We start from the raw sequence: 27,098 nt of genomic DNA, 5'->3' as shown, positions 1-27,098 counted from the left end.
TAAAAAGCAATCAATTAAGCATTCATTTTCATAAAAACAGCTCTGGAAGGGTCAGTTTATCAGATGATTTAAATCTCATTTTGGTAAAATGAAAGAAAAAAATTATTTCTGTGTTCTGAATTTCATTTGTTCAATTTAACAGTTATCTTTTATGAAAATTGTTAATAGTCCATTTTTATGGATGGCCCAGAGTAACAGACACTATTTCTTGAATAATAATTTTGAATTTCTTGCCAGCATACCACTTTAATGCACAGACTGTATAAAAAGATTATATTTATACAGAGTTTATGCTTTAATGTGTTTTTGTGTATTTTGATTGAACGGACCCTTTAACGGGGAACGGGACTTTTATTTTGAAGGCGTGAGTTGCGGCTGTGGTGGATGTAAACAGTGCTGGGCTAACTGCAGGTAAGGCTGTCCCATTTCTCAAGCAATGATTGATTGATTTCTCGTACGTTTTTTGATGCTCATGAGTTTTACATGCAGGCGATTGAATATTATTAAAGTAGCTATCGATGGAAAACGACCAAAAGCGCCAAGGACACGGATATAGAAATAGAAAAGCCTGATACATGTTAGCTAACGTTAACTTGCCAATTTGTAGCTGTTGCAGAGCTCGGTTCACTTCAGGTTTCTCTTCAGTTAGATGAAGGCCTAAATTAATAATCTTGTTGACAGTTTATTGACTGGATTAACCATTAGGCTGTAATTAAATCAAAATGAAATACTGACAAGCTAATATCTGCACAAAAAGGATAGTACTGAGTACTGTGAACTTTGACCCACTTTGGTGATCCTCAGTCAGGACGTTAGTAAGTTGCTTATTATTTTCTTTTTCTTTTTTTACTAGAAATTTTATTTATTTATTAAATTTTATTTTGTACTGGTGGATATCACTTAAACCGGTTAACGGTAAATACTCGCTTTTTAAGAAGATTGTAATCTGCTACATTTGTAAAAGAAATATGTGGACATTTTAGCACTTATGTTTGTATGTCAAAAATATATTTTTGCCCCTCAAAAGCCAGCAAGTTCACTGGAAACTTCACTTTGTCATTTCCCTGAAAAAAAATTGCGTTAGAGCCGAAATATTACTAAAATATAGCCTTCTTCTAAGTAACATCATATGTGAGAGAGCAAAGGCATACTGTATATTTCTGCTTTTATTTATGTTTGATATTTTGCATTGTAATTAATGCTGTAAATTGCTGAATAGATTGAACCCAACGTGTTTTCTCTCCCTGCTTTCACACAGCTGAATACATCATCTGGTGGCTCTGTGCTGATTCCCTTTTCTTATTTCAGGCTGCAGGTGTTGAGCCATGTCACTGTGCTCAGCCCTACTGAGCAGACGTGTAGCTGGAGGCTGCTGCAGGGTGTTGTGTGGCGCTCCAAGACCTCTCATCCACATCAGATCAGCCAGTGCAGCTGAGCCAGGCACAAGAAGATCTGATGAAGATCAGCTCTGGGAGGCAGCAGGCTCTCTGCCGTTCTCCAGAGCCAAGATAGGATCTTTCTTTCAAGAAAGGCCAGTGCTGAAGAACCCATTTCTAGAAGATGCCTTGCTCAGAGGATACCTGAGGAGACACGTGCCCCAAGAGGTGAGGAGGGAGCAAACCTGTTCCTTCAGCTGCTGATTTAATTATACTAGACAGAAATGAAGCAATACTGTGCTGCAGTTGGATCTTTGGTAACACCTGAGAAATAACATATTAGTTGTTTTAGATGCAAAGAGCAGAAGGTGACAGGTCCAGTGTGTAGGCTTTATGGGCATCTATTAGCAGAAGTGGGACTTCCAAAACCATGTTGTCATTATTTTATAATTCCCTGTAATTTCTGGATTTTCTACACCTCTAATTCGCTGAAACCAAGGGTTTAGAAATGTCATGCTGTTTTTACAGTAACTCAGAATGGACAAACCAAACACTGGCTCTAAATAAGGCCATTTGTGTTTTCGGCCACCTTAACTCTCCTAAATGCTACACCAGGTGATCAGGAAGTGTGCTGGGCATTGAAGGCACAATTTTTGTAGTGGCCAAACTCAGGAATTACCACCTATGAGCTTTTCATGTGATGGTCCCAAGAGGACCCCCGCAAAATGACTCGTTTCTTTGTCGGGATTGGATCCAGATCTCCTCATACACCCATGCTTGTCACATAGGTGAAGTTGCAGTTTTGCAACTTCACCACTAGATGCCACTAAAGTCTACAAAATTGACCTTTAAGTATGTATAGGGGGTATATTACTATATTAAAATGCAATTGTTTGATGTTAAACTAACAAATTGTTTTGGTATGTATGTGCTGCAAAAAACAGTTAAGCATATGCAAGCATGGTAAAGAACCTGTTAAATTTTTAATGCAGTCTGCACAATGCAGTTTTGCTGCTGCAACATCAAGTAGCTAATTTACTAAATCACAGCAGCAGCCATTAATGTGTAAGTTTTGTTCCACAATCCATGTTACTCCTATTTCCAACAAAAAGCATGTGAATTTTTGGCAACTTGAGGAATCGAGAAGACAGAATCTGTCTTGTCAAGCTGAGGTCTTGTTCGTGTCACCGTTTGTACATAAACTCGTTCACAGGCAGTTTTCTCAGACTTGTGTGCATTTGGAGAGCGAGTGGCAAATGAGGTGGACGAGTGGGGCCGAGAGTGCGAGGTTTCTCCTCCACGGTTGCTGCACTTTGACCCGTGGGGTCGCAGAGTGGATCACATCGTGACCTCCTCAGCTTGGAAACGTATGAAAGACCTGTCGGCACAGGAAGGGCTGGTTGCCATTGGCTATGAGAGGTCATTTGGAGAGTGGAGGTTAGCTTTCCTGTCATTTTTCCATTTCAGTAAACATTTTTGGCAGTGTCTAACAGGATAAGATGTTCTAAATGAGAAACTAAGGAGAGATTTTGTGTGTGTTTCAGTCGTGTGTACCAAATGAGCAAGTTGTACATCTTCTCTCCCTCCTCTGGACTCTACACCTGTCCTCTGGCCATGACTGACGGAGCTGCTAAAGTCATCCAGGTGTGTCAGAAAAATAAATTATATGACTAATATTACATTCTTAAAGGAGCACCATCACTGTTTTGGTGGCTTAACTTTAAACAGTAGCTGTGTTTACATGCAGGAAAGTAACCTATATTTCATTAATGTAAACAAGATGCCTGCTTGCTTCTCTTTTGTTTTTCTACAAGAGCACATGTGCATGACAGACAGTAACATGGCAACGGAGGATGAAGTGAAACATCCTGTTTTAGCTATATCCAAATTCAGTCCAAAATTAGACGTTGTATGCCTATGTTTTTACAGCTGAAGAGTAAGCTGTTAGTAAATGTCCAAATAACCTTCTCTGAGCTTGTAAACACGGCGAGTGATTATCTGCTCTGTTTATAAAGTCCATAGGTGTTTCGTGGCCAGTAGATGAAGCCTACAGTCATTTGACCACCCGTCAGCCTGATCTTTTCTGGACGTCTGGACAGTGGATGACAGAAAGACAGGGAGGATCTGACGTTGGTCAGTACTGACACTCACAGTTTGTATTTGAAAAGAGTTTGTGACAGTTGGTTAGATTTCATTCAGAAAAACTCAGAAAGTGTTACTAAATGGTAAACTATCCATTTTCTATTTGTCTCAGTGATAATTAACTGTTATTACTTGAATTATCTGTTGAACAATTTTAATTAAATATACAGTTTCTCTTGTGCAGAACAAGACATTCAGAATTTATCACGAGATTCCTCTCCCTGTCTTCCATCTCCTCAGCCAGTGGCACAGAGACAGTTGCTGTTCCCCAGACAGACAGTTCATACAGACTACATGGTTTCAAGTGGTTCACATCCGCAACAGACGCAGACATGACTCTCACGCTGGCCAGAGTGCAGGACAGAACAGGAGCAACCACTCCGGTACCGCTGACATGCTCTAACATCAGTCATCCTTCCTCTTGAATGACTTACAAGGTGATTTCATTGTACCGTGTGTGTTTTTGTGTGTGCTCGTCTCTGTCCCACAGGGCAGCAGGGGTTTGTCTTTGTTTTACGCAGAGGTGAGTAGAGATGACGATGGCCGGCTGAAGGGTATAGAGGTTCAGAGACTGAAGGACAAGCTGGGCACAAGACAGATGCCGACTGCTGAGTTACTGCTGGACGGCCTGCCGGCACACAGGGTCAGTTACACGTCATCATTTGTTAAAGGAATGATAAAGTGTAGCATCTTTTATGCAGATATGATCAGTGCCTGTGTTAGAGCGAACCTGCGCTGGATCAGTTACAGCTGGCTTTGTTTATGCAGAAGCTTTGGGAAGAAGCCGAATGTTTCTGGTGTTATTCTGCCAAGTAGAAAATTCACAGTGGTCTCATCAATAACCATTTTTATCTGGAAATACAGAACAACATTGTATGGAAACAAGAGACGGAGTTCCCTTTCCTTATGCTATAGTATTTCAGTGGAGACGATGCTAGCTTGTTTAACATTAAAATCCTTGACACCTTTATTCTTTCAAGGGTTTTTGTTAAATAACTGATGCTGGTCCGTTTGTCCTGGATGATTTCAGTGTCCCGCACTTATGGGGGAAATTCCAGTCAAATACTGTCTGTGTTTATTGAGCTTTAAAACAGTTTGGAGGAAGGGTGACTTTTCCTTATATATTATATTCCAAATTATACATTATATTTCAAAAATAATACGTCCCATCCATGGACACACGTGTAATAATGCTGCTGTGAAAATAAATGAAAATTACCAAGCTTACATTCGCTAGCAACATGTAAACAAAGAAATGCCCACATATTCTCAAATAAAATAAACAGGATAAAAAATTTGAAAAGATCCCCAAAAATTACATGTAGCCCTTTTTGGCCACTACACTCCACTTTTGCCAATACACACACATAATCATACAGACAGATACAGTATACATTGGTCACAGTTGTCTATAACCATTGTAATTTGCTCTGAATAAGGAACAGTTAATGCAGACTACACATTTTTTAGCATCTTCATGTATGTCAGAAATGGTTGCCATGTCCTATAAAAAGTAGCTATAAAGCCATCCAGTGTAGGCTTGGTTTTCTTCAAGAGTAAAACATTTGGCTCATAGCATTTTAATTATGGCGTGTTGTTGTCATCTTGAAATTACATACTTTTCATTCACTTTAGGATTTTCCTCCTACACATTCATAAAAAATAAGATTTGTGCTTTAATTAGAAGGATATTTCAGAATTTAATTTCAGCCTTTGATAACACAATTCAAATTGTTCATAGAGGGAATTATTTTCACCAACTATTATGACTGGAGAGATTTTAAGATACACTATGCAGGATTTTCCTAAAATAAAAACAATATATATAGACTCACACAGAAGTAATCTCTCTCAATCATCATTTATGACCCACTAGAAGCGTGTGTTGGTGTATGTTTCTGCAGAGAATCTGCCTGTTAATTTCTTATTTTTTTTATATTTTCTGTGTTTTGAACATTTACCACACAGAACTCAGTGAGGTCAGGAATTGTAAAAATGTAGTGACTAGGTGCCAGGCTGTAAGGCATCCATAGACATCGTGCCGAAACAACACAATTATAGGGAGGCAAAATACCAAATGAGTCGGTTTTATCCTCCACCCTCGCTGGCAAGTGTGTTTACAAACAGTAACTGACAATCCTGCATTGTGTACCATTAAAAATAGTGGACTTGAACAGATTTTGGCAGTTCAAAAATGATAATTATGGGATAATGGAAACCATTATTCCTTTTTTATGTTTACAGCTATCAGAGGAAGGGAGAGGAGTAGCCTCCATAGCTAACATGCTGACGATAACCCGCATCCACAACAGCGTCTCTGCAGCAGCTGCAATGAGAAGGCAAGAAACTACTCATGCTACAGCCCGAAATCCTGCTCTGATTTCTAAAAACATGCTATAAATAAGCCCATTCATGATGGGGTGTGTGTGTGTGTGTGTGTGTGTGTGTGTGTGTGTGGGGGGGGGTTTTTTTTTTTTTTTTTTTTTTCTTCACAGGGTGGTCCAGCTAGCTCGTGACTATGCCACTCGCCGCACTGCCTTTGGAAAGCTTCTTAAAGACCACCCGCTGCACATGCAGACTCTGGCAAGGATGGAGGTGAGCCTGCAAGGGCTGAACAAACTACACAAACAATTTGTAAAGTTTCCCATCATGCTTCACTCATGTTTCCTTCTGATGGACAGGTGGAGACTCGTGGAGCGTTCCTTCTTGTGATGGATGTGTGTCGTCTGTTGGGCCGAGAAGAAAGCGGCATGGCGACGCAGCTTGATGCACACCTGCTGCGTTTGCTCACTCCTGTGGTCAAACTGTACACTGGGAAGCAGGTGCATAGTGTGTAAAAAATGTCATAGTAATCTCACTGTTTAGATAGAAACTCTTAACAGGTTTTCTTTTTTTTTCTCAGGCGGTGGCTGTGGTGTCGGAGGGTTTGGAAAGCTTCGGTGGACAGGGCTACATCGAGGATACTGGTCTGCCTGGTCTACTTCGTGATGCTCAGGTGAAGTCAGTATAGAAAAATAAACAATGTTTTACAGTTTTTACAATATTGGAGTTCACTTATATCTCTCAATATCAGGTGTTGAGCATATGGGAAGGTACCACAAATGTTCTGTCTCTTGATGTGCTGCGCTGTGTGGCGCGTAGCTCAGGAATGGTTCTTCATGCCTACTTCACCCATGTCAAGGTGAGGAGTCAGGGAGTGATCCCGTCAAACAAGTTCAGTAACTCATCTATGAGTTGAACAGGAAGGTGATGTGCACTTGTTTTCCTTGTTTTGTAGTCCCTGCTTGCAGGTGCATCAGGTGTTTCCTCATTGGCCCCGGCAGTGAAAGCAGTAAATGGTGCTCTGTCTGAATTGGAGGACTTTGTTCGGTTGGCAGCTACGAGAGCACCTGGTTACCTGGAACTAGCAGCCAGAGACATGGCGTACAGCCTGGCTCGCATTTACATAGGTAGGCACCAAAATCACATGTACACTCCTCTCCATTAAAAGAGTACATCACTGATTTAGTTGCACTCCTGTAACATTGTCTGACTCTCAACGGACAGTAAAAAATATATCAAAATTGATGCCGCAGAACCAGAGATATTGTCTTTTTTGCTACACAAGCGCAAGTCCATTTACCATCCATTTACTCCCCAAGGCTTTAATGTAAAGACTTAAGTGTATAAAACCCTTGAAGTTCCCCTTCAACTCTTAACAGGTGCCCTTCTCATCGATCATGCATGTTGGAAAGGAGCCTCTTCATCCGACACCTATGCAGCTCTCAGGTAAAATAGAGAAAAGAGAGGTCAAATTTCTTCTTCTTTTTTGTTAAAAAGAAAAAAAATACAAGAAAATGTTTATGTTCCTTTATCAGGTGGTGTGAACAAGACCTGTGTCCTATGGCGACTAGACAAGCAAGAGGCTGCTATGATTCCAGCACAGCGCCACTTGATGCTGCGTTGGTGTATGACCGGCCGACCCAAGACTGAATGTTCACTGATAATGGATTTAACGGACTCTAATTCTGTGGCACATCTAATTACTGTATTCCCACTTTATTTACCTTTTTTTTCCTAATTATGTAGATGACCATATTAAAATCCACTACTGTATAAGCACAGAAATCAAACACAATTCAATTCTCAATCAAAATTCAAATACAGTGTAGTTCACTCTATATGAAACATTTGTTTGATTTTTTTATATCTTGGTATCTAAAATCCATATTTTTTTGCAATGATATCAAACTATAGATTTATAATTTTACAGTATACAACTCATTTTGGAGGCCTGGATTAGTTAAAAAAGTGTAAAGTTGACATGTTTGAAATAAAACATGACCTCAGGGTTTTCACATTTACTGAAATTCCTACTCCCACAGTTTTAGACTTCAAAGCAAGTGCAGGCAAAGATCAACACATTATTTACTTGAGCACAAGTCTGAAGCAAGAGGAGCAGGGAGGGACTGAGCACATGCTGCCTTCTGGTACTGTGGGAGAAATTGCATGCGTTAGTTTCAATACCATGAAAAACGTGAACATTGCGAGTTTTCTTAGTGTTTATACCACGTAATTGTTTTAAAACAACACGTGGATTAATGATCTTAAGTGTTTACTGTATTATAATGTTTAGTTGCGCCAATTTGTATATCTTTAATGAAATGAGTGCAAATAATGCTGAGTTACCAAGTGATGGAAAGCAGCTTTTTTTTTTTTTGACATACTTCTTCCTGTTGCAGTCCGTACTGAGATTTATTGGCAAGGCTACCGGACAGCACAACGTTAGAGTGGATAGGAAGAGAGAAAAGAGAGAGGTTGGGGGACACAGAGGGGAGGGGAAGACACAAGAGACAACAAAAACAACAGCAACAATAACAACAACAACGACAATGAAAACGATGACAACAATGCTAACTACAATAATGACAGCTGCAAGTATTTACAACAGTATTAACGGTGGAAGCAGGCAGGAAATGAGTAAAAAAGAGGAAAAGAAAAAATAAATAAGCAAGTAATTATAGAGGAAAGAGAAAAAATAGAGTAAATAATAAATAAATAAAGTAAATAATAAATATATTAAAAAAACAAAACAAAAAACAAACAAAGAACCCCCCCCAAAAAAAATAAAAAATAAAAATAAAAATACTTACCCAACATAACCTTGACATGGATAACATCCATATTTGTAACTGTTGTACGTGTGTGATTGTATTAAAAAAAATTTTTTGAGGGGTGTTAGAATTCGTATTTCAGTATCCCTATTTTGGACAAAGAAATTCTGATTTTTACGAGGAGTCCGTGAAGGCGGCACACGTCTGGTTGGAAAAACAGTAGGTGGGGTTTCAGCTGAAGGTGTACACAGTGTACGCGGACCTTGAGTCTGAGCAAACAGCATTTGAAAGAGGCCATAAGAAACATTTACAAGTGTTGAAGTGAAGCTACTGCTACAACAAAAATTACGTTTATTTGAAACATTTCGTCTGGTATCGTTTAAGGTGAAACTTGTGGATTTCGGGAGAGAAAACCCCACAGCAGTGCTGTCCAGCAGCATGGACGCAGCGGCTCCAGGATAAAGTGAATCATGTTTCGTGATGTTTACCTCTCACTTCTGCTGGTGTTGTTTCACCAGCAGGTCACGTCGGGCTCACATGTCCTCGGGAAGCAGCCTGGTTTCGGATTACCCGGGCCGTCTTCAAACACACCACAAGCCGTGATGTTTGCAAGCAGCAGCGATGAGGTCGGTGAGATTTAAACAATCAAATTAACATGTGAATGTTACTGAAATTGACCTGTCGCGTGCATGTGTGTGTGCTCTGTGTTAACTGGTTTATATTGATGTACAGTTTTGGTTTGAGGCTGGCAGGTTGTCAGCAGGTTTTTCCAGCTGTCACATGATTGGTGTGGTCTCATGAATGAAGTTAAACTGCTCTGTCAAAGGTGGCACGTGCATTTTCACATCAGGGCAGATGTCAAGATCCCCCAGATACAGGTGTACAGATAGTATATTGATGGCCTGTGTGTACTCTACACTGAGCCAGATGCACAGTGTCACTGAAAACAATGTAAGTATTTACAACTTTATTCTCAGTCACGTGAAGGTCTCTATTATTTTTTCCTTTTTAAAATAAATCTAGTATTTATTTAAAAATAACAAGAAATTCCCATCACAGAGACTTCATACAGACTAAAGTAAACCAGGCAATGCTGACTTTTGCCCAGAGGCTGTGGATACTCAGTTTCCCCATAGGACCCAGGTCCTCTGTAACAGTTAGTTTGTGTGTCCGTTTTGGGGAATATGCATCACTAAAGCACAATATAAGCTGAAATGAAAAAGAATAAGAGACATTTTATTTCTTATTGTTTCCAAAAGTATAAAAAATGTGTTTTTTGCACCTGATGCATGCAGTGTACTTGCGTGTTTCTTGCAGTTTGGGGTTTGTTTCCACATGGGTGAATGCACTTATTGTAAGTTGCTTTGGATAAAAGCGTCAGCTAAACAAATGGAATGTAAAAATGGTTAAGTCAGGATCTAAACTTTTCCCAATGTTGAGTTGGCCCTGTCTTGTAAGGGAGCCTTGTGTCTTAGTCTAATTTGAAAACTTTTTAAGCATCCCCCAAAATGAACATATCGATAAAAGAAATACTTCTCTGACAGCGAGAATCAAAATCAGGCAGTATTATCTTTGTAACAGTAGAAATTATGGCTGAGCTTTTGTATCGGAGTGCATTATATTTTACAATGAAGTGCATATATTGTGAGACAATATTGATTTCTTTATTATCTGTGGTTAGATTAGGTCATTGTTTTCTATAGTCTATTTATGTTTTCTTCTGTCTTTTTTTTTTGCAACAAGCAAAAAAGTTCCTATTTTTGTCAAGCATTTATATTATTTCATTTATTCATTTATTTTAAACATGTAAAAGAAAATAGAGAAATGATAATACAAACAAGCAGATGGACAGAAAAAGTAATATTTACAAACAATGAAAACATAAAGCAAAAGAAATGGTCAAACACATGATTACTTGGTGTACATATTTGAAAAAGAGTTAGAAAAAGTACAAATTTATTTAATCCCATCCCTTTCCGAAAAGACAGTTAATTGTACTTTCAATTAACTGCTTACTGATTGATTTAAACCTATGCTCTAATTAACTAAAAATAAATTTTACATTAATATTCACAGAAAGAATGTAAAAAAGAGGAAAATAACCTAGGAAAAAAAACTAAAAAAACATAAAATAAACTGTAACCCCTGTAAACACCTGGAATATTATCTATTTGTCCTCAGTTCCTTCTCTGGGATGATATTACTTACATGAGCCCTGAAGGGATATTATCCTGGTCCTATTCATAGTGACTTCTTCCACGTTATTTTGAATTTATGAATCTCTGATAAATCACTACAGTGTCGAGAGAGATGGTCACATTTTGTTTTAAAAAATAATTTGTGACATTTTGACATGTAATTAGGGAACTGATATCTGTATGTCTTTCTTTGTTTACTAAGTGTGACCTTGTGATGAACGTCAGCTCTGCAGACCGCTGCACGTTTGTGAAGAACACACCAGACTGTAACATGGAAGATGGCTTCATCAACTACCTCCGTGTGGCCTTCTGTCTGCTTTCTCCCAATCTCACCCCTCTCACCATCACTCTCTGTGTAAGACCAGTGTGTGTGTGTATGTGTGTGTGCACTTGGGTGTGGATGATATGAAACCCCAGAGCTCGGCATCAGCTAATCTTTTGAGGAAGATGACTTTGCTGTGAGAGATTGTATCATACTTCTTGATTTACCATGCTCTGTCATTTCACTCTTTGCTAAATAATGGATTTTTGTAAGAATGAAAGAAGTGAAGAAACTTCCTAAATTTCCCTCTTTGCAAGGCAACAACACAAACTGTAACAATAATCAGCATTAAGCTCATTATTTGTGGGGAAAACAAGTGAGATTTTGCAAAACCTGTCATTTGAGATAAATAGTTTTGTGTTACAGATTAAGAACAAGAGGATCAGTGTGGTCAAACTAGGACGTGTTTTTTAGTGTTGACTTGTTCAACCGAATTTTTTGTTTGTAGAGCATTTGTCTGAGTGTGACAGACTCAAGCAGCACTCCTGTCTCCTCTGAGTGTGTGTTAAGAAAACTCTAACTTTTTCTGATTCTCCACAGATTATATGGCTGCTGTTTTTGTTCGTCATTCTTGGACTCACAGCGTCTAAGTTGTAAGTGTCTCTCATGTTGCTAGTTTTTTTATGTGCGTCCAACAAGTTCCCCTTTATGTGGGTCATGCCTGCGAGCCTAAATCATCCATTTTCATTGATTCGTTTCAGCTTTAGAGAGTGTTACAGCATGTTTACTAGCTCTCATGTGCAGACTACACACACACATACATGCCCGCTGTGCGGTCAGCTTAAAAGTCATATGAAGAATCACGTGACTGTGGCGCGTTTTTCTTCATTGTTTCACTTGAGTTGTAAGATTTCCTCAAAGGAAGCACAGTTTGTTCTGCTCTTCTACTCCCCCTCTTCACACACTAAACTCTTTTCACACTAATGATGCCAATGGTAAAGAAGCCGTCAGATGTTTAATATAAAATGCATTTCTTATGAGCATTCTCATTTGTTTTTCGCTGTTTCTCCCCAGTTTCTGTCCAAACCTGTCAGCCATCTCTACCAGTCTGCACCTCACTCATAACGTGGCTGTATCCTTTATCTGCGCCCTCTGTACTTCCCCCAGAAGCTCTCATTTTGTTCCGCTGTGTGTGATTTTTCTTCTACTTCTTGGATTTCTGTTCATGTTGTTCAATTATCTTTTAGTGAAGATTATTTTCCTTGACTGGTGTTTGTGCCGAGGGTGTGACGTTTCTGGCTCTTGGTAACGGAGCTCCTGACATCTTCAGTGCCGTGGTAGCTTTCTCTCGGCCACACACCGCTGGGCTGGCTGTCGGAGCTCTATTTGGTAGGCAAAGTCTCACACACACCATCGACAGACACTGGTCTGACAACTAAAAGCCTCCAGGGGCAACGGGCAATATTCAGATATCTGCATATGAATACAGATCCTCTTTTTGGGAGAAAAACACAACAACAAAAAAAGCGTTACCTTTCAATAGACAATAACTGATGGGTTCCCAGTAAGGATTTCATGATACACCAGTGCTGACGTGATGGTATTTAAACATGAAATATTGATATTGTGTTAATAAAACAGATATGATATTATTGTGTAAATAATCCAGCGCCTTAATTCATTTCTGTTTCTTTTTGTTCTTACTTTATCTGCCTCCCCCTGAATTGCTGTTTTAAGATGGTTTTGTACAGTTGTGATAACACACTCTCTCCACTTTCCGAAACTCATTTTTTTGTGCGATTCTTTTGTTTCTTCATATTTTCTATAATCATTGCAATAATATTGTTATCATGAAGCCTTCTGGCCATGATATTTGTGAAGTGAAAATCTTATATTTTGCTAACTCAAGTTCTGAGATTGCACTTCTGTACAGCCAAACGCATTGGACTATTTACCTGCCGCTGAAACCTGATTGGTCAACATTCCTGGGACTACAAATTGAAACCAGAAGATTCAGTACACATATTCAGATATCTGGTCACACAGATTACGCTCACAAACATACACACACCATATTAAACTCAGGCTTTTCAATATGAACACGTAGTTGTCATTTTGCCTAATCATGCTTGATCTCTGTCCCTCCCTCCGTACACAGGAGCTGGCATATTTGTCACCACAGTAGTCGCAGGCAGCGTGGCGCTGGTCAAACCTTTCGCTGTGGCCTCCCGTCCATTTCTGCGCGATGTCATCTTCTATATGGTGGCAGTGTTTTGGACTTTCCTCATGTTGTACAGAGGAACCACAACGATTGGAGAAACACTGGGTATACACACACACACACACACACACACACACATTTAGACACTCATTTCTTTGAGTGAAAGTTTTGCCTTCCTTGATCAAAGTGGTAGTCGCATATTGGTCCTTATTGGGGAAATATTTTAATGAGGTATTTGCATTGTGTATTTGTGAATAAACAGTTCAGTATGCATATTAAAGATTGATTCTTCTAAATAATATTTTACCACATGTAACTCACTTCAGTGTTACTGGTAGTCTTTTGCAGCCTCGGCAAATTTGTGTCAGATCCATTTCCTTGTTTGCTTTAGTTATCTGTTAACAGGTTTCAATAAGTTTAGTTAAAGGTTAGGCCATAAACCCAGAGACAAAGACAAGTTCCAATTTTGCCGTTGTATTGTTGCTTTTCTCTGTTTCATAAAATCTAAAATCTTTATATTCAATTACAAATCCTCCTTGATTTTCCATCTGAACAATCTCTTTTGTTTACTTAAACATGTAGAGGATTTAGAGCCTCGCAGGGTGGTGTGTGTCTGAGTGTTTTCTTGTTCTGTTGCCAAAATCTACACCTCAGACTGCAATCTCAGCTATTTTCTGACTAAAAACAACCCCAAAGTGCGGTTTGAAGAGTCACCCAGCCACACTTCTTTGCAAAATCCCTTACTCTCTGGTGGAACACACCCATTTTTAGATATTTCCATACAAACAGTAGACTTTGTATAGAGTTTACTGTGTATGTCTGAAGTGTTTTTACACAGACTGGGATATTTTTAGCTTCATTTTGCTTCACTTTCTTTTTCTAGGGTACCTGGGCCTCTATGTGGTGTATGTGTTGACCGTTATCATCAGTGCATACATCTACAACCGGCAGAAACATTCAGTGAACTCTAGTGTGCAGAGCACTCCACATGTTCCAGGTTAGAGAGACAAATACACACACAGGTGAATTTAAACAATATATGTTTTCCACATTTTCAAGTGATGATATTTTTGTCTTTGCAGCAGAGTTTCACTCGTCTGACTCGTCTGATGATGATGTTCCCAACCTGAATGGAGGGACCATCCAACAGGAGTACGGTAGGAATTCTGTAAACCACACAAAGTTAATGTACAGCTGGATTTTTCTGCATAATCAGGACCATATCATGCATGTGTATGTGTGTGTTTCAGAGTCGGAGTACAGGCCGCTTCTGCCTTACTCAGAGTCCACAACTAAGGTCCTGCTGCGTTCTCTGAACCCGGTGGACCAAAGGAAGTGGAGGAGGAAATCATGGAGCTGGAGAGTCCTCAAAGTACTGAAGGTGTGTGTGTGTGATGGTAGACAGATACAGTGGGCTCAGTGTCTGACTGAATCTGGTTGGTATACCACGTCTAAAGAGTGAAAAGCTATTTTAAACTGTCTTGCACCCATCAGACCCCTGTAGAGTTCCTGCTGCTGCTCTGCATCCCTGTGGTCGACCCTGATAAAGAAGACAGGAACTGGTGTCGTCCACTGAATTGCCTTCATCTGATCACCGCTCCTCTGGTGTGTGTGCTCACCCTCCAGTCTGGATTGTGTAAGTGCAGCATGACATGCTGTAGCAGCCATAAATAGACAAAATATATGGTAAAATAATCAACTTAATTTATATGTATTTTATTGCCATCTTTTTTTTTCCATAACTGACGTCTAGATGGAGGTTATATGATACAGGGAGAGTTTCCTCTCTGGCTGCTGATGCTTCTTCTGGGACTTTTCCTGTCTGCTATTGTCTTCTGCACCACCACCAATGACCGTCCTCCTAAATATCATCCAGTAAGCATTTATGGAGATTAAAAAGAAACAAAAAATATAAACACAATATGCTCCATTTTTGGTTGGGGGTGTACATCAGAGGATGCAATCTTTCCAATTTTCACAACAGTAAAAGTCTACAGTCATTCAAACTGCTCTGTGCTTTGACCTACAATGACAATACTAACATGCAAACATTAAGTTCAACTGAGGCTGATGGGAATATCCTTCGTTTTTTTCAGATATTTGGCCACAGATTTCCCCCGGGGATCAATAAAGTAGTTCTGATTCTGGTTAAATACTTGACAAGTAAAAAAATGCAACCCAATGGTGGCACTAAATGAAAAGTCACAGGATCATTAAAGTAGGGCTGTACCAAATTTTATTAATTTATTTTTTTTACATACAAAGCTTCTATTGAGGTTATTGAATGAAGCTTTGAAAGTCTGTCCTTCATATTTTATGACTTCATCACTGTAAACACAAGTCTTAAAAACCCATAATTTGAATGAAGCTATTCATCAGATTAGATCAGTCTTTTTCTAAAGTCTTTTGTTTGATGAATAAATGTTCATTTATGGTTTATTTATAATGTTAATACCTCCTCCGTAATTCAGATGTGTGCCTTAATTTCTGTGTGGAAAGCGAGAGAGAAAACATTTTGTTGACTACAGTAAAAATGTTTTTTGAAAGACTAAATGCTAACCAATACGGATAAAGAACATTTTGTCAGATAAAAACATTGTGTGAATTTTGTAAGTAATTACATCTATTATTTCTCAGTACATTTTGACATGTTCTGGAGTTATTGAAATGTTTGGATCACAAAACGGTGCAGAAATACTGGGTTTAGACTGAATGAACATGCAAAAAACAACAAAATCTGCACCATTTAAATGTTGACTTCAAACTTGGATATCAAAGTTTTAAACAAAACTTCAAACTATTCGGTACGGCCCTACGTCATAGTCAACTGGATAAATTATCTTGGAACCATGAATGTCTGTACAATATTTCGTGGTAATCCATCCAAAAAGTGTTTTGACATTTAAGTCTGTAAAGTGAATCTTTGCCATTTAGCATACATTCATCACAGTTCATTCACCATTAGAATCACTGCTCTTGTATAAAATCTTTTTGACCAAACTGGATTGATGTTATATTCCTGCTGTGATGATGAAATGTTCTGTTGTGCTTGTTTATGTGATTCTAAGTTCGTCTCTTTCCCCCTCCAGCTGTTTGCTCTGTTGGGCTTTGTGGTCAGCGCAGTGTTGATCAGCGCAGTGGCCTCTGAAGTGGTCAGTCTTCTGCACATGCTCGGTGTGGTGCTGAGTCTCAGCAACACTGTGCTGGGGCTGACTCTGTTGGCCTGGGGCAACAGCATAGGAGGTGATATTTGTGAAACTAGTACTTTTTAAAAAAACATATAGAAATCTATGCTTGTACTTAAAATGTTAAGCGCATGATCTTTATGCATCTCTTTTTTCTCCAGACTGCTTTTCTGACATCACCATCGCCCGGCAGGGTTACCCACGGATGGCCATATCTGCCTGCTTTGGAGGCATCATTTTCAGTATCCTTACTTTTATATGAGTGTGTGTGTCAGTATAAAAACCCCACTTTTGGACACGTGTAACTGTTATTGGCTTTGTCCTTGACTGTATTTTCTTCAGACATGCTGTTTGGAGTGGGTTTAGGATGTCTGGTGCAGATGGTTAAAACACACTCGGAAGTGCAGGTAATCTCCTCAAACATTCAGTCAAGAATTTCAGGGTTCCCATGGCTATTATTAAAGTTTAAAAGTTATGAAATTATAAAAGAAACTGTTTTGCATGCCTTAATTGGTAACAAGCTAAAAGTTTGGATACACATTGTTTTGTCTATTGTTGAAAATTTGTTCATAAAAAAATCCCCTTAAAAATCTCTAACATTACGCAAAACACATTCCTTGTAGTATTCATTTGAAATCTAGTATTGAGCTGTATGACCATTTAAATGTGACTAGCATCACATGATACACACAGACCAGACCAGCAATGTGTCAGTGCTAAACCTGTTATCACGTCAGAAGTGAAACAGGAAAATGAAACGAGCGAGTAAAGTCAGCAAGTGTTAGCAGTTTGCTTATCTGCAAATGTCAGGGAAAATGTGTGTTAAATAATGGGTTCCTGCAGCTTTAAGAAACTTAGATTTAGGCCTTTTATTTATTTTTAATTCCAAAGGGAATGCAATTTAAGACCAATTTTAAAATACCCCAAATTGAAGAAAAATAAAACATGAACTGACATCATTTACTTGGGTTAAGGACAATTTTCCCCGAATTTTTATTTAAACATAAAGCATTTTTTTGGGTCAAGTTAAAAAGTTAATTGAAACATGTAGAAAACAATGAACATAAGATATCATATATGTATGCATCCATTCCTTGAAGAAAATCGTGTTTATTTATATTTGACTGGAGCTTGTTAATCTGAGTTTTGTTGGTTTTTCTGTCCAGATCTGCATGATGTTAAATTCTGTAAATTATTGTAAAAGAATAGATAGATATTACTAATTATTTTAAAATTGTATGATGCAACATCTGGAAAAAAGATAATATCTTAATATCTATCTTCTAACATTTTTTTAAGACTTTTGAAAGATTAACTTAAGACATATTAATACCAGTTAAGGCCTTTTAAAAAAAAAATAAATTAAAGCCTTTTATGGAAATGTTTTATAAAATATAAAGAAATTTTGAAAAGTCATTCATTTATAATTCTGGCTAAAGAGAAATATAGTAATCGCAGATACATAAAAACATGAATGTTATGCATCTTTGTCTCTTTCTCCTCCTCAGTTTGAATCAGAGGGTTTGCTGACGTGGATTCTTGCAGGATCTCTGGGTTTGTCCATGGCCCTGTCCTTTGTCATCGTTCCACTGAGCCGGTTCCACCTGGGTCGGACATATGGGATCTTCCTCCTGGTCTTCTATGCCATCTTCCTTCTCATTGCGCTGCTCACCGAGTTTGGCAAGATCCACGTGACATAGATTGGACTCTAAGGCCAGTCTGAAATGAGGGACGTGCAACACGACAGACTGGAACAGAACTGCACCGTATTCTGCACATAATATTAATACACTGCTCATACGAAGAATCAACAGTACACTTTTTGCTCTGGCAAATGAATGACAGACTGCTCAGGGAGAGCTGAAACTGATCACACTGTGCCTTTATTCAACTTCTTGTTTGTGCTGGAACTGTGATGGCACTTTGTGAGTCCAGAGGGAAAACACAGGATGTAGAAATTTATACTTTAAAACATTGCGAAAGAACTAAAAGTACTGTAAATCAAAATGTTAAAATGTACAAAGCTGCTTTTGGGGCATTAAATAATTTTGGTTTGGTACTTGTTTTTACAGGTCCTCATAATGCTGGTGTGTTAAATTATACATTATAAGTAAATAAGCAGTTACTAATTGTATGATAGTACAGCAAAATACATAAATGCACTTGACAATTGGAACTCAAAAACATTACAGAATAAGAAGTTATATAAAAGTTAAATACTTTGAGTCTGCTGAGACATTAGTCAGGAAATATTGTGTAATTGTTTTGTTGGGTTTAGCTTAAAGGAGTGTAAGTGTTTTGGTCTTAGATGTCTATTAATACTGATCAGATGAGCCATTTCACTAAGGCATCTGGTTTAGGTACTACATGATTTACAAGAGGTCACAAAAGGCCTACAGCAGTACACGTACACAACATCCGGTAGTAGCACCAGCTCCCCCCTATTATCTGCTGCAGTCTTGGAAAAGGCCAAAAGAGGGCAACACTTCACTGTTCGGGCAACAGACCTGCACTGCTGTCTTTAAGTCTGTGGCGGTGGCTCCCACAAAGAATAGTCATTAACTCGTCTCACTCTCACATCAGTCCAAAAAGCCCTGGACTTGTTTCTCACTGTGACAGGGAGCATGGGAGAACTGGAGAAGACCTGGAGTGACGGGAGTTTCTTTGCTGTTAAAAACGCTGAGATGATGGTGTGTATTTACTGCTTGCAAACTGTGCGTTAGTTGACGCTGTGAGGTCCAGTCTGTGAGTTGAGCTGAGGCTCTGGGAAGGAAGACGGGTTGGAGTTGGGACTGTCCATTTCCCGATCCAGGCTTTGGTCTTGCTGAGGCAGGTTTTCCCTCGAATACTCTGCATACCACTCGTGCTGAGATGAGACATAGACAAGGTGAGGAAGTTCCAACTGACCAACTGCTGTCGTGATAATCAGGATTATTTCCTCTGTTGCTTACCTGTATCTCCTCCTCGTACATTTTCATGCTGAGGTCACTTTTTGTCCTAGATCTTCGACCAAGGTACACCAGAGACGAATGCTGTGCAGACCAAAGCAGGAGGAAAAGCAGGTTAGTGGGACCTATTGTGAAGAGCAGAGGACTCTAGGCCACATCCACACTTAAAAGTTTTTTTTTTTAAATTTGCTACAATTTCACCTAGCGTCCACACTACTCATTTTGGTTAGAAAACTTTGAGGTTGCATTTTAGTCTGGACTGGAAGAAACAGACTTTTTAAGGGGTGACGCAGACATCCGCATTCCCTTCCTGATTGGCTCTGATCAGTCACCACTAGGGTTGTTTATCAGTGCTTGATACCATTAAGTAATCGACCAAAATTACCCAGTGTCAAGAAGTATCTGAGCTTTGCAATGATTTCAAATGTGTTTTCGGCTATCTGCATCTGATTTATACTCCTGTCATTAACGGCTCCACCTCATCATCGATCCGAGCAAACAGATCTCAAGTCTTACTTTTCTGAATTTCTATCGTATTTTCTGTAATTAACCAACCGCAGAGTAGACAACCGCTTTCTGTTCACACTGACACACATATGCCCAGTGTGTATTGATGGTCATGTGATACACATTTTCAGGTGCGTTAGTATAGACAGAGATTATTTCTGAAACAGCGTAAAAAAACACTCACAAAAACATTGCATTTTAAAAAGCCATTTCAAAGTGAAAAGAAGTCTTGTGGATATGGCCTAAGAGTTTATTGTGTGTGTGTGTGTGTGTGTGTGTGTGTGTGTGTGTGTGTGTGTGTGTTCGTCTTTTCTTACCCCTCCTCTGTCCATCGTTTGCAGGACTCCCTGTAGAGAGCTGAGGGAAGACAGTCCCGGGCAAGTCTGTTTGTACAGCTCCAGAGTGGCCAGAGCTTCATCACGACTCACCTCTACTTCGAACACTATCCCATTCTCATCTGGAGCATGCGCACACACGGACATCAAAGTAACTCACTGAACGCTAATTCACACTTCACACTTCCTGTCACACCTTACTGTCTGCCAAATATTTATCAAAAGTGATCTGATGTGATTATATGTGCAAGGAACACTGAAAATATTTATCGCTACAAGGCTTTTATTCTTAAGTGCTTTAGTTTTTTCTGTAAATGTATACACAACATCCATGCATGCACCCAAACACACACACACTCTGTCTCACCCTCTGGGTTCTCCACTGGTTCCCTGTTCTTGCGGCTGTAGTTCATGCGGAACACAAACGCATCCAAAATGAATGCCACAATGATGGTCATCACCACCTGGAGAGATAAAAATGTCACACACACACACACACACACACACACACACACACACACACACACACACACACACACATACATACACACACACACACACACACACACACACACACACACACACACACACACACACGATCACATTAACAGCATAGGGCAGAATGCAGCGCGTACTTCTGCAGACCTGACCCAAACAAATCTGACTGCACGGGCCTCACCATGGTAACTATGTAAAAGGTCATGAAGTAGAGCCGACTCCAGTGGGTGGTCATAGAGGTCACTCCTTCCTGTGACAGAGTAAACACAGCAGCAGTGAAACAGCAACACCCACTGATCAATGACTGCAGAGAGGCCATTAATTAAAGACCACAGACAGATGACCTGATCTTACCATGGTGATGTACCAGTTATTGACCACAGTCAGTTCAAACAGCGTCACTGGAGGAAAAACAAAACAAGCAATTAATTAATTACTATTTAACTAAATAGTCCCACACATATTCACCACTAATTCCTCTTGGAGTAATGCTTTCTAAAAAATACAGTGTCCAGCCTTTTTTAACATACAGTACTGTTAATATATGACTTTTTAAAAAAATATTTACATATAATACCATGATTGTCTTTCAGGTGTCTTTGGCCTGTTAAACTATGATATTTTTTCCCATTTTTTCGTCATGCTATGCTTTGACTTTCTCCAGCTTTTTTTACTCTTTACACTAATTTTTTTTTAGTTTTTTCACACTTGATATGATATACTATGAATTTTGTTCCAGCATACTATAAGATTACTTTTTTCAACATGATAAACTGAGTCTTTTTGTCAACATGCTGTGATATATTTCAGCGTTTTTTATGGCTTTTATGACGTACCATACTGTGACATTTTTATTGACATCTTAAATTGAGGGTTTTTCTCTATGCATACTACACTGTGACTGTTTTTGACTGATTATACTATGATATTTTCCTCTCAAATGATATATCTGTCTGACATGCTGTGACATTTTTGTCAGTTTTTTGGGCATGCTATACTATGATGTTTTTCTAACATCCATTACCATCACATTTTTTTTCAACATGCTATACTATTAGTTTTTTTGGACTATACTATGCCTTTTTTTGACATGCTATTTAATGACAGCTTTTTTCAACATGCTATACTATGACTTTTCTCAGTTATCCAAAATAATATATAATGACCTTTTTTAATTTTTTCTCAACATGCTATACTTGCTATGTTTTAGAAATGCTACACTAAGCCTTTTTTCAACATGCTATTTCAGGACTTTTTCTAAGTTTTTTTTAATACCCTTTATTTGACATGCTGCACCATAACATTTGTTTAGACACACACTTTAACATTTTTTTGCATGTTTTGCTATGCCTTTTTTTCATTTTTTAACACACTATAATAGTTTAAAGTCATTTCTATATTATAATTTTAATATTTTTTTTCTACATGCTAAATTATGACTTTTCTTTAATTGTTTCAACATACTATTGTGTATCTTTTTTAGTTTTTTGACACAGTATATTAAGTTTCTTTGTTTTTCAACATAACATACTATGACTCTTTTTTTCTTTTTTTTTTGACACTATACAAAAACATTTTTCAAACAACTACACTGTGACATTTGTGACATTTTAAAGGTTATTTTACATTCTTAACTATGACTTGTTTTCAGTTTTTTTTCCACACACTGTACTATGACTTTTTGTCAGTTGTTCCAAAACTACTTTGATTATGCTTTAGTATGCTTTTTTGACATGCTTTTCCAAAACTTTTTCTCATTTGTTTTCGACATGCTGTGTAATGACATTCTTTTAAAATGGTTTACTTTTTTTTTTCAATTCATTTGAAACACCATACTTCAGCATTTAGTTTTTTGGAAATGCAATACCTTGACATTTTTCTTAGAATTTTTTCTACACACTATAATTTAAATTTGTTTTTTTTTTTTTTTTTTTTTACATTTTATACAGTGACTTTCATCAAGTTGTCATAATATGAAATGAATTTAAAAAAAAAAATTCAAGACGCTATGCTGTAACATTTTATCAGTTTTTACATACTTAAATATATCTTCAGTTCAGTTTTTTTCTACATACTGAACTATGACATTTTTAACATGTTATACTATGTCTTTTCCCAGTTGTTTCACAATGCTATACTATGCTTTTTTGACATGCTTTCTGAGTTTTTGTCGGCATGCTATACGGTCACATACGATGACTTTTGACTACTACGACATCCTAAACTATCACTTTTTTGTCCTATTTTGAACAAAAAGAATAACTTTTTTATGCAATTTTGGACGACATAGTTTACTATGACTTTGTTATACTATTTTGGATGACATACTATACTATGACTATTTTTATGCTATCTTGAACGAGATACTACTATGACTACTTTATGCTAATTTGGACGACATACTATAGTATGACTTTGCATGCTTTTTTGGATGACATACTATGCTATGATTTTTTTGCGCTATTTTAGGCAACATACTATACCATTATTTTTTTGTGCTGTTTTGGGCGTCATACTATACTATGTCTTTTTAATGCTATTTTGGATGACATACTATACTATGACTGTTTTATTGTAATTTGGGCAATATACTATAGTTTGACTTTTTTATGCTATTTTGGATGACCTACTATAGTGTGACTTTTTTATGATATTTTGGATGACATACTGTAGTATGACTGTTTTATGATATTTTGGACGACACTATAGTATGTCTTTTTTTTTTTTTTTTACAAAAGTTTGGACAACATACTATACTTGTTATGACTTGTTATGGTATTTTGGGTGACCTACTATAGTATCACTTTATTTTAATGCCATTTCAAGCCATAATACATCGCTTCCAGCCATATTTTTTAAATGTCAAAATTTGAAGCATAAAAACGTTGTACTATACTATACGGTTTTAGCCAATCTTTTCGACATGCTAGTTATGAAGTTTATGGTCTTTTTTTCGACACTGTATGCTATGATGTGACCCTACAAGCTTTAATACATCATTTTCAGACATTTTTGTCAAAATTTTGAAATTTTTCGACTACACTATTGCGTTTTCTGCCATTTTTTCAACATGCTTAAATTTGGCCTTTTTTCCCCCCACTTTGTATACTATTACGTGATTCTACAAGCTGTAATATGTTGTTTTCAGCCATTTTTTTCACGTCAAAATTTTTAATTTTTCAACATACTATTACTTTTTGGCCATTTTTTCAACATGTTGAATCATGACATTATTGGCCTTGTTTGTCAAATTTTAACATTTTTCGCCTTCCTTCTTTGTTTATTTTTTTTGGGGGGGGGGGGGGACAATAGCAAGTTGGATGCTTTTTCAACTTTTCCACTGTTTTCCACTATTTTTGGGACATGTAAAATTTTGGCATTTTTGGCTTACAATAGCCTTGCATTTTGGGTCATTTTATTGACATGGTACACAATGGTGTTTACGGCCATTTTTGCATCTCTATGCTATTGCATGTCTTGGCAGGCTATTTTAGGTAGTTTTAAACTGTTTTCCATTGTTTTTGGGATGTGTCAAATTTTGACATTTTTTGCTTACTATTGCCTTGCATTTCGGGTCATTTTTTCGACATGCTATATTATGGAGGTTTTGGCCGTTTTTGAAACTTTCTTTACTATGGCGTGTCTTGGCAGACTATTCCACATGGTTTTCAACTGTTTTCAGCTGTTTTTGGGACGTGTCAAATTTTGACATTTTTGCCTTACTATAGTCTTGCATTTTGGGTCATTTTTTCGACATGCTTTATTATGGTGTTTCTGGCAATTTTTGCAACTTTCTTTGCTATGGCATGTCATGGCAGTCTATTTGAGGTGGTTTTCAATTGTTTTCAGCTGTTGTTGGGATGTGTCAAATTTTGACATTTTTGCCATACTATAGCCTTGCATTTTGGGTCATTTTTTTGACATGCTACATTATGTTTTTTTTGGCCACTTTTTGCAACTGTCTATGTTATGGCGTATCTCGGAATGCTATTTAAGATGCTTTTCATCTGTTTCAGCTGTTTTTTGGGACGTGTCAAATTTTGACATTTTTGCCTTACTATAGCCTTGCATTTTGGGTCATTTTTTTGACATGCTACATTATGGTTTTTTTGGCCATTTTTTGCAACTGTCTATGCTATGGCGTATCTCGGAACGCTATTTAAGATGCTTTTCATCTGTTTCAGCTGTGTGTCAAATTTTGACATTTTTGCCTTACTATAGCCTTGCATTTTGGGTCATTTTTATAGACATGCTATATTATGGTGTTTTTGGCCATTTTTGCAACTGTCTATGCTATGGCGTGTCTCGGAACGCTATTTAAGATGGTTTTCAACTATTTTTGATTTTTTTGTGGGACGTGTCAAATTTTGACATTTTTGCCTTACTATAGCCTTGCATTTTGGGTCATTTTTTCGTCATCCTATATTATGTGTGTTTTTGGCCGTTTTTGAAACTTTCTTTGCTATGGCGTGTCTCAGAACGCTATTTAAGATGCCTTTCAACTGTTTCAGCTGTTTTTGGGACGGGCCAAGTTTTGACATTTTTGCCTTACTATAGCCTTGCATTTTTGGGTCATTTTTTTCGACATCCTATATTATGGTGTTTTTGGCCATTTTTGCAACTGTCTATGCTATGGTGTGTCTCGGAACGCTATTTAAGATGTTTTCAACTATTTTTGATTGTTTTTGGGACGGGTCAAATTTTGACATTTTTGCCTTACTATAGCCTTGCATTTTGGGTCATTTTTTCGACACATGCTATATATTATGGTGTTTTTGGCCATTTTTGCAACTTTCTTTGCTATGGCATGTCATGGCAGCTATTTGAGGTGGTTTTCAATTGTTTTCAGCTGTTGTTGGGACGTGTCAAATTTTGACATTTTTGCCTTACTATAGCCTTGCATTTTGGGTCATTTTTTTGACATGCTATATTATGGTGTTTTTGGCCATTTTTGCAACTGTCTATGCTATGGCGTATCTCGGAACGCTATTTAAGATGCTTTTCATCTGTTTCAGCTGTTTTTGGGACGTGTCAAATTTTGACATTTTTTGCCTTACTATAGCCTTGCATTTTGGGTCATTTTTTCGACATGCTATATTATGGTGTTTTTGGCCGTTTTTGCAACTTTCTTTGCTATGGCGTGTCTCTCAGAACGCTATTTAAGATGTGGTTTTCAACTGTTTTCAGCTGTTTTTGGGATGTGTCAATTTTGACATTTTTGCCTTACTATAGCCTTGCATTTTGGGTCATTTTTTCAACATGCTATATTATGGTGTTTTTGGCCATTTTTGCAACTGTCTATGCTATGGCGTATCTCGGAACGCTATTTAAGATGCTTTTCATCTGTTTTCAGCTGTTTTTGGACGTGTCAAATTTTGACATTTTTGCCTTACTATAGCCTTGCATTTTTTGGGTCATTTTTTTTAGACATGCTATATTATGGTGTTTTTTGGCCGTTTTTGAAACTTTCTTTGCTATGGCATGTCTCAGAACGCTATTTAAGAGATGTTTTCAACTGTTTTCAGCTGTTTTTGGGATGTGTCAAATTTTGACATTTTTGCCTTACTATAGCCTTGCATTTTGGGTCATTTTTTCAACATGCTATATTATGGTGTTTTTGGCCATTTTTGCAACTGTCTCTGCTATGGTGTGTGTCTCAGAACGCTATTTAAGATGTTTTCAACTGTTTTCAGCTGTTTTTGGGACGGGCCAATTTTGACATTTTTGCCTTACTATAGCCTTGCATTTTGGGTCATTTTTTCGACATGCTATATTATGGTGTTTTTGGCCATTTTTTGCAACTTTCTATGCTATGGCGTGTCTCGGAACGCTATTTAAGATGTTTTTCAACTATTTTTTCAGCTGTTTTTGGGACGTGTCAAATTTTGACATTTTTGCCTTACTATAGCCTTGCATTTTGGGTCATTTTTTTAGGACATGCTATATTATGGTGTTTTGGGCCTTTTTGCAACTTTCTTTGCTATGGCATGTCATGGCAGCTATATTTGAGGTGGTTTTCAATTGTTTTCAGCTGTTTTTGGGACGTGTCAAATTTTGACATTTTTGCCTTACTATAGCCTTGCATTTTGGGTCATTTTTTTCGACATGCTATATTATGGTGTTTTTGGCCATTTTTGCAACTTTCTTTGCTATGGCGTGTCATGGCAGCTATTTGAGGTGGTTTTCAATTGTTTTCAGCTGTTTTTGGGACGTGTCAAATTTTGACATTTTTGCCTTACTATAGCCTTGCATTTTGGGTCATTTTTTTGACATGCTACATTATGGTGTTTTTTTGGCCATTTTTGCAACTGTCTATGCTATGGCGTATCTCGG

At 37.8% G+C, this 27,098-nt stretch overlaps 3 protein-coding genes across 5 annotated transcripts in view; 2 read left to right on the top strand and 1 right to left on the bottom strand.

Annotated features, from left to right (window-relative positions):
* The first annotated feature begins 364 nt into the window (after positions 1–364).
* Positions 365–7,678, top strand: LOC121944344 (acyl-CoA dehydrogenase family member 11-like). 2 transcript variants are annotated; one of them, XM_042488103.1, is made up of 15 exons: positions 365–411; positions 1,309–1,604; positions 2,590–2,813; positions 2,921–3,020; positions 3,392–3,509; positions 3,759–3,901; positions 4,009–4,161; positions 5,763–5,857; positions 6,014–6,113; positions 6,200–6,340; positions 6,421–6,513; positions 6,592–6,699; positions 6,796–6,967; positions 7,220–7,286; positions 7,376–7,678. In XM_042488103.1, exons 2-15 carry the CDS (start codon positions 1,326–1,328, stop codon positions 7,488–7,490), a joined length of 1,908 nt encoding a protein of 635 aa, XP_042344037.1. In that variant the 5' UTR covers positions 365–411; positions 1,309–1,325; the 3' UTR covers positions 7,491–7,678. The 2 variants fall into 2 exon arrangements, with proteins under 2 accessions (XP_042344037.1, XP_042344036.1); XM_042488102.1 differs by lacking the exon at positions 365–411 and adding an exon at positions 442–815.
* A 1,041-nt stretch (positions 7,679–8,719) lies between these two features.
* Positions 8,720–19,270, top strand: slc8b1 (solute carrier family 8 member B1). The gene is made up of 15 exons (XM_042487679.1): positions 8,720–9,237; positions 11,012–11,164; positions 11,672–11,724; positions 12,146–12,203; positions 12,355–12,460; positions 13,230–13,397; positions 14,176–14,289; positions 14,375–14,449; positions 14,543–14,673; positions 14,787–14,928; positions 15,046–15,167; positions 16,382–16,535; positions 16,639–16,719; positions 16,820–16,884; positions 17,986–19,270. Exons 1-15 carry the CDS (start codon positions 9,082–9,084, stop codon positions 18,175–18,177), a joined length of 1,770 nt encoding a protein of 589 aa, XP_042343613.1. The 5' UTR covers positions 8,720–9,081; the 3' UTR covers positions 18,178–19,270.
* Positions 18,339–27,098, bottom strand: part of tpcn1 (two pore segment channel 1) — a 24,705-nt gene continuing 15,945 nt past the window's right edge. For both annotated transcript variants that reach the window (XM_042487678.1, XM_042487677.1), the window contains exons 21-26: positions 21,120–21,166; positions 20,947–21,015; positions 20,635–20,731; positions 20,250–20,389; positions 19,429–19,509; positions 18,339–19,343 (exon numbers count right to left, since the gene is read on the bottom strand). In XM_042487678.1, the coding sequence (XP_042343612.1) occupies positions 19,197–19,343; positions 19,429–19,509; positions 20,250–20,389; positions 20,635–20,731; positions 20,947–21,015; positions 21,120–21,166 (581 nt within the window). In that variant the 3' untranslated portion in view covers positions 18,339–19,196. The remainder of the gene's footprint in view (positions 19,344–19,428; positions 19,510–20,249; positions 20,390–20,634; positions 20,732–20,946; positions 21,016–21,119; positions 21,167–27,098) is intronic.

This window comes from Plectropomus leopardus, chromosome 6, assembly GCF_008729295.1.
Source record: "Plectropomus leopardus isolate mb chromosome 6, YSFRI_Pleo_2.0, whole genome shotgun sequence".
Classification (NCBI taxonomy): Eukaryota; Metazoa; Chordata; class Actinopteri; order Perciformes; family Serranidae; genus Plectropomus; species Plectropomus leopardus.
This window is presented reverse-complemented; position numbering and strand designations above follow the sequence as displayed.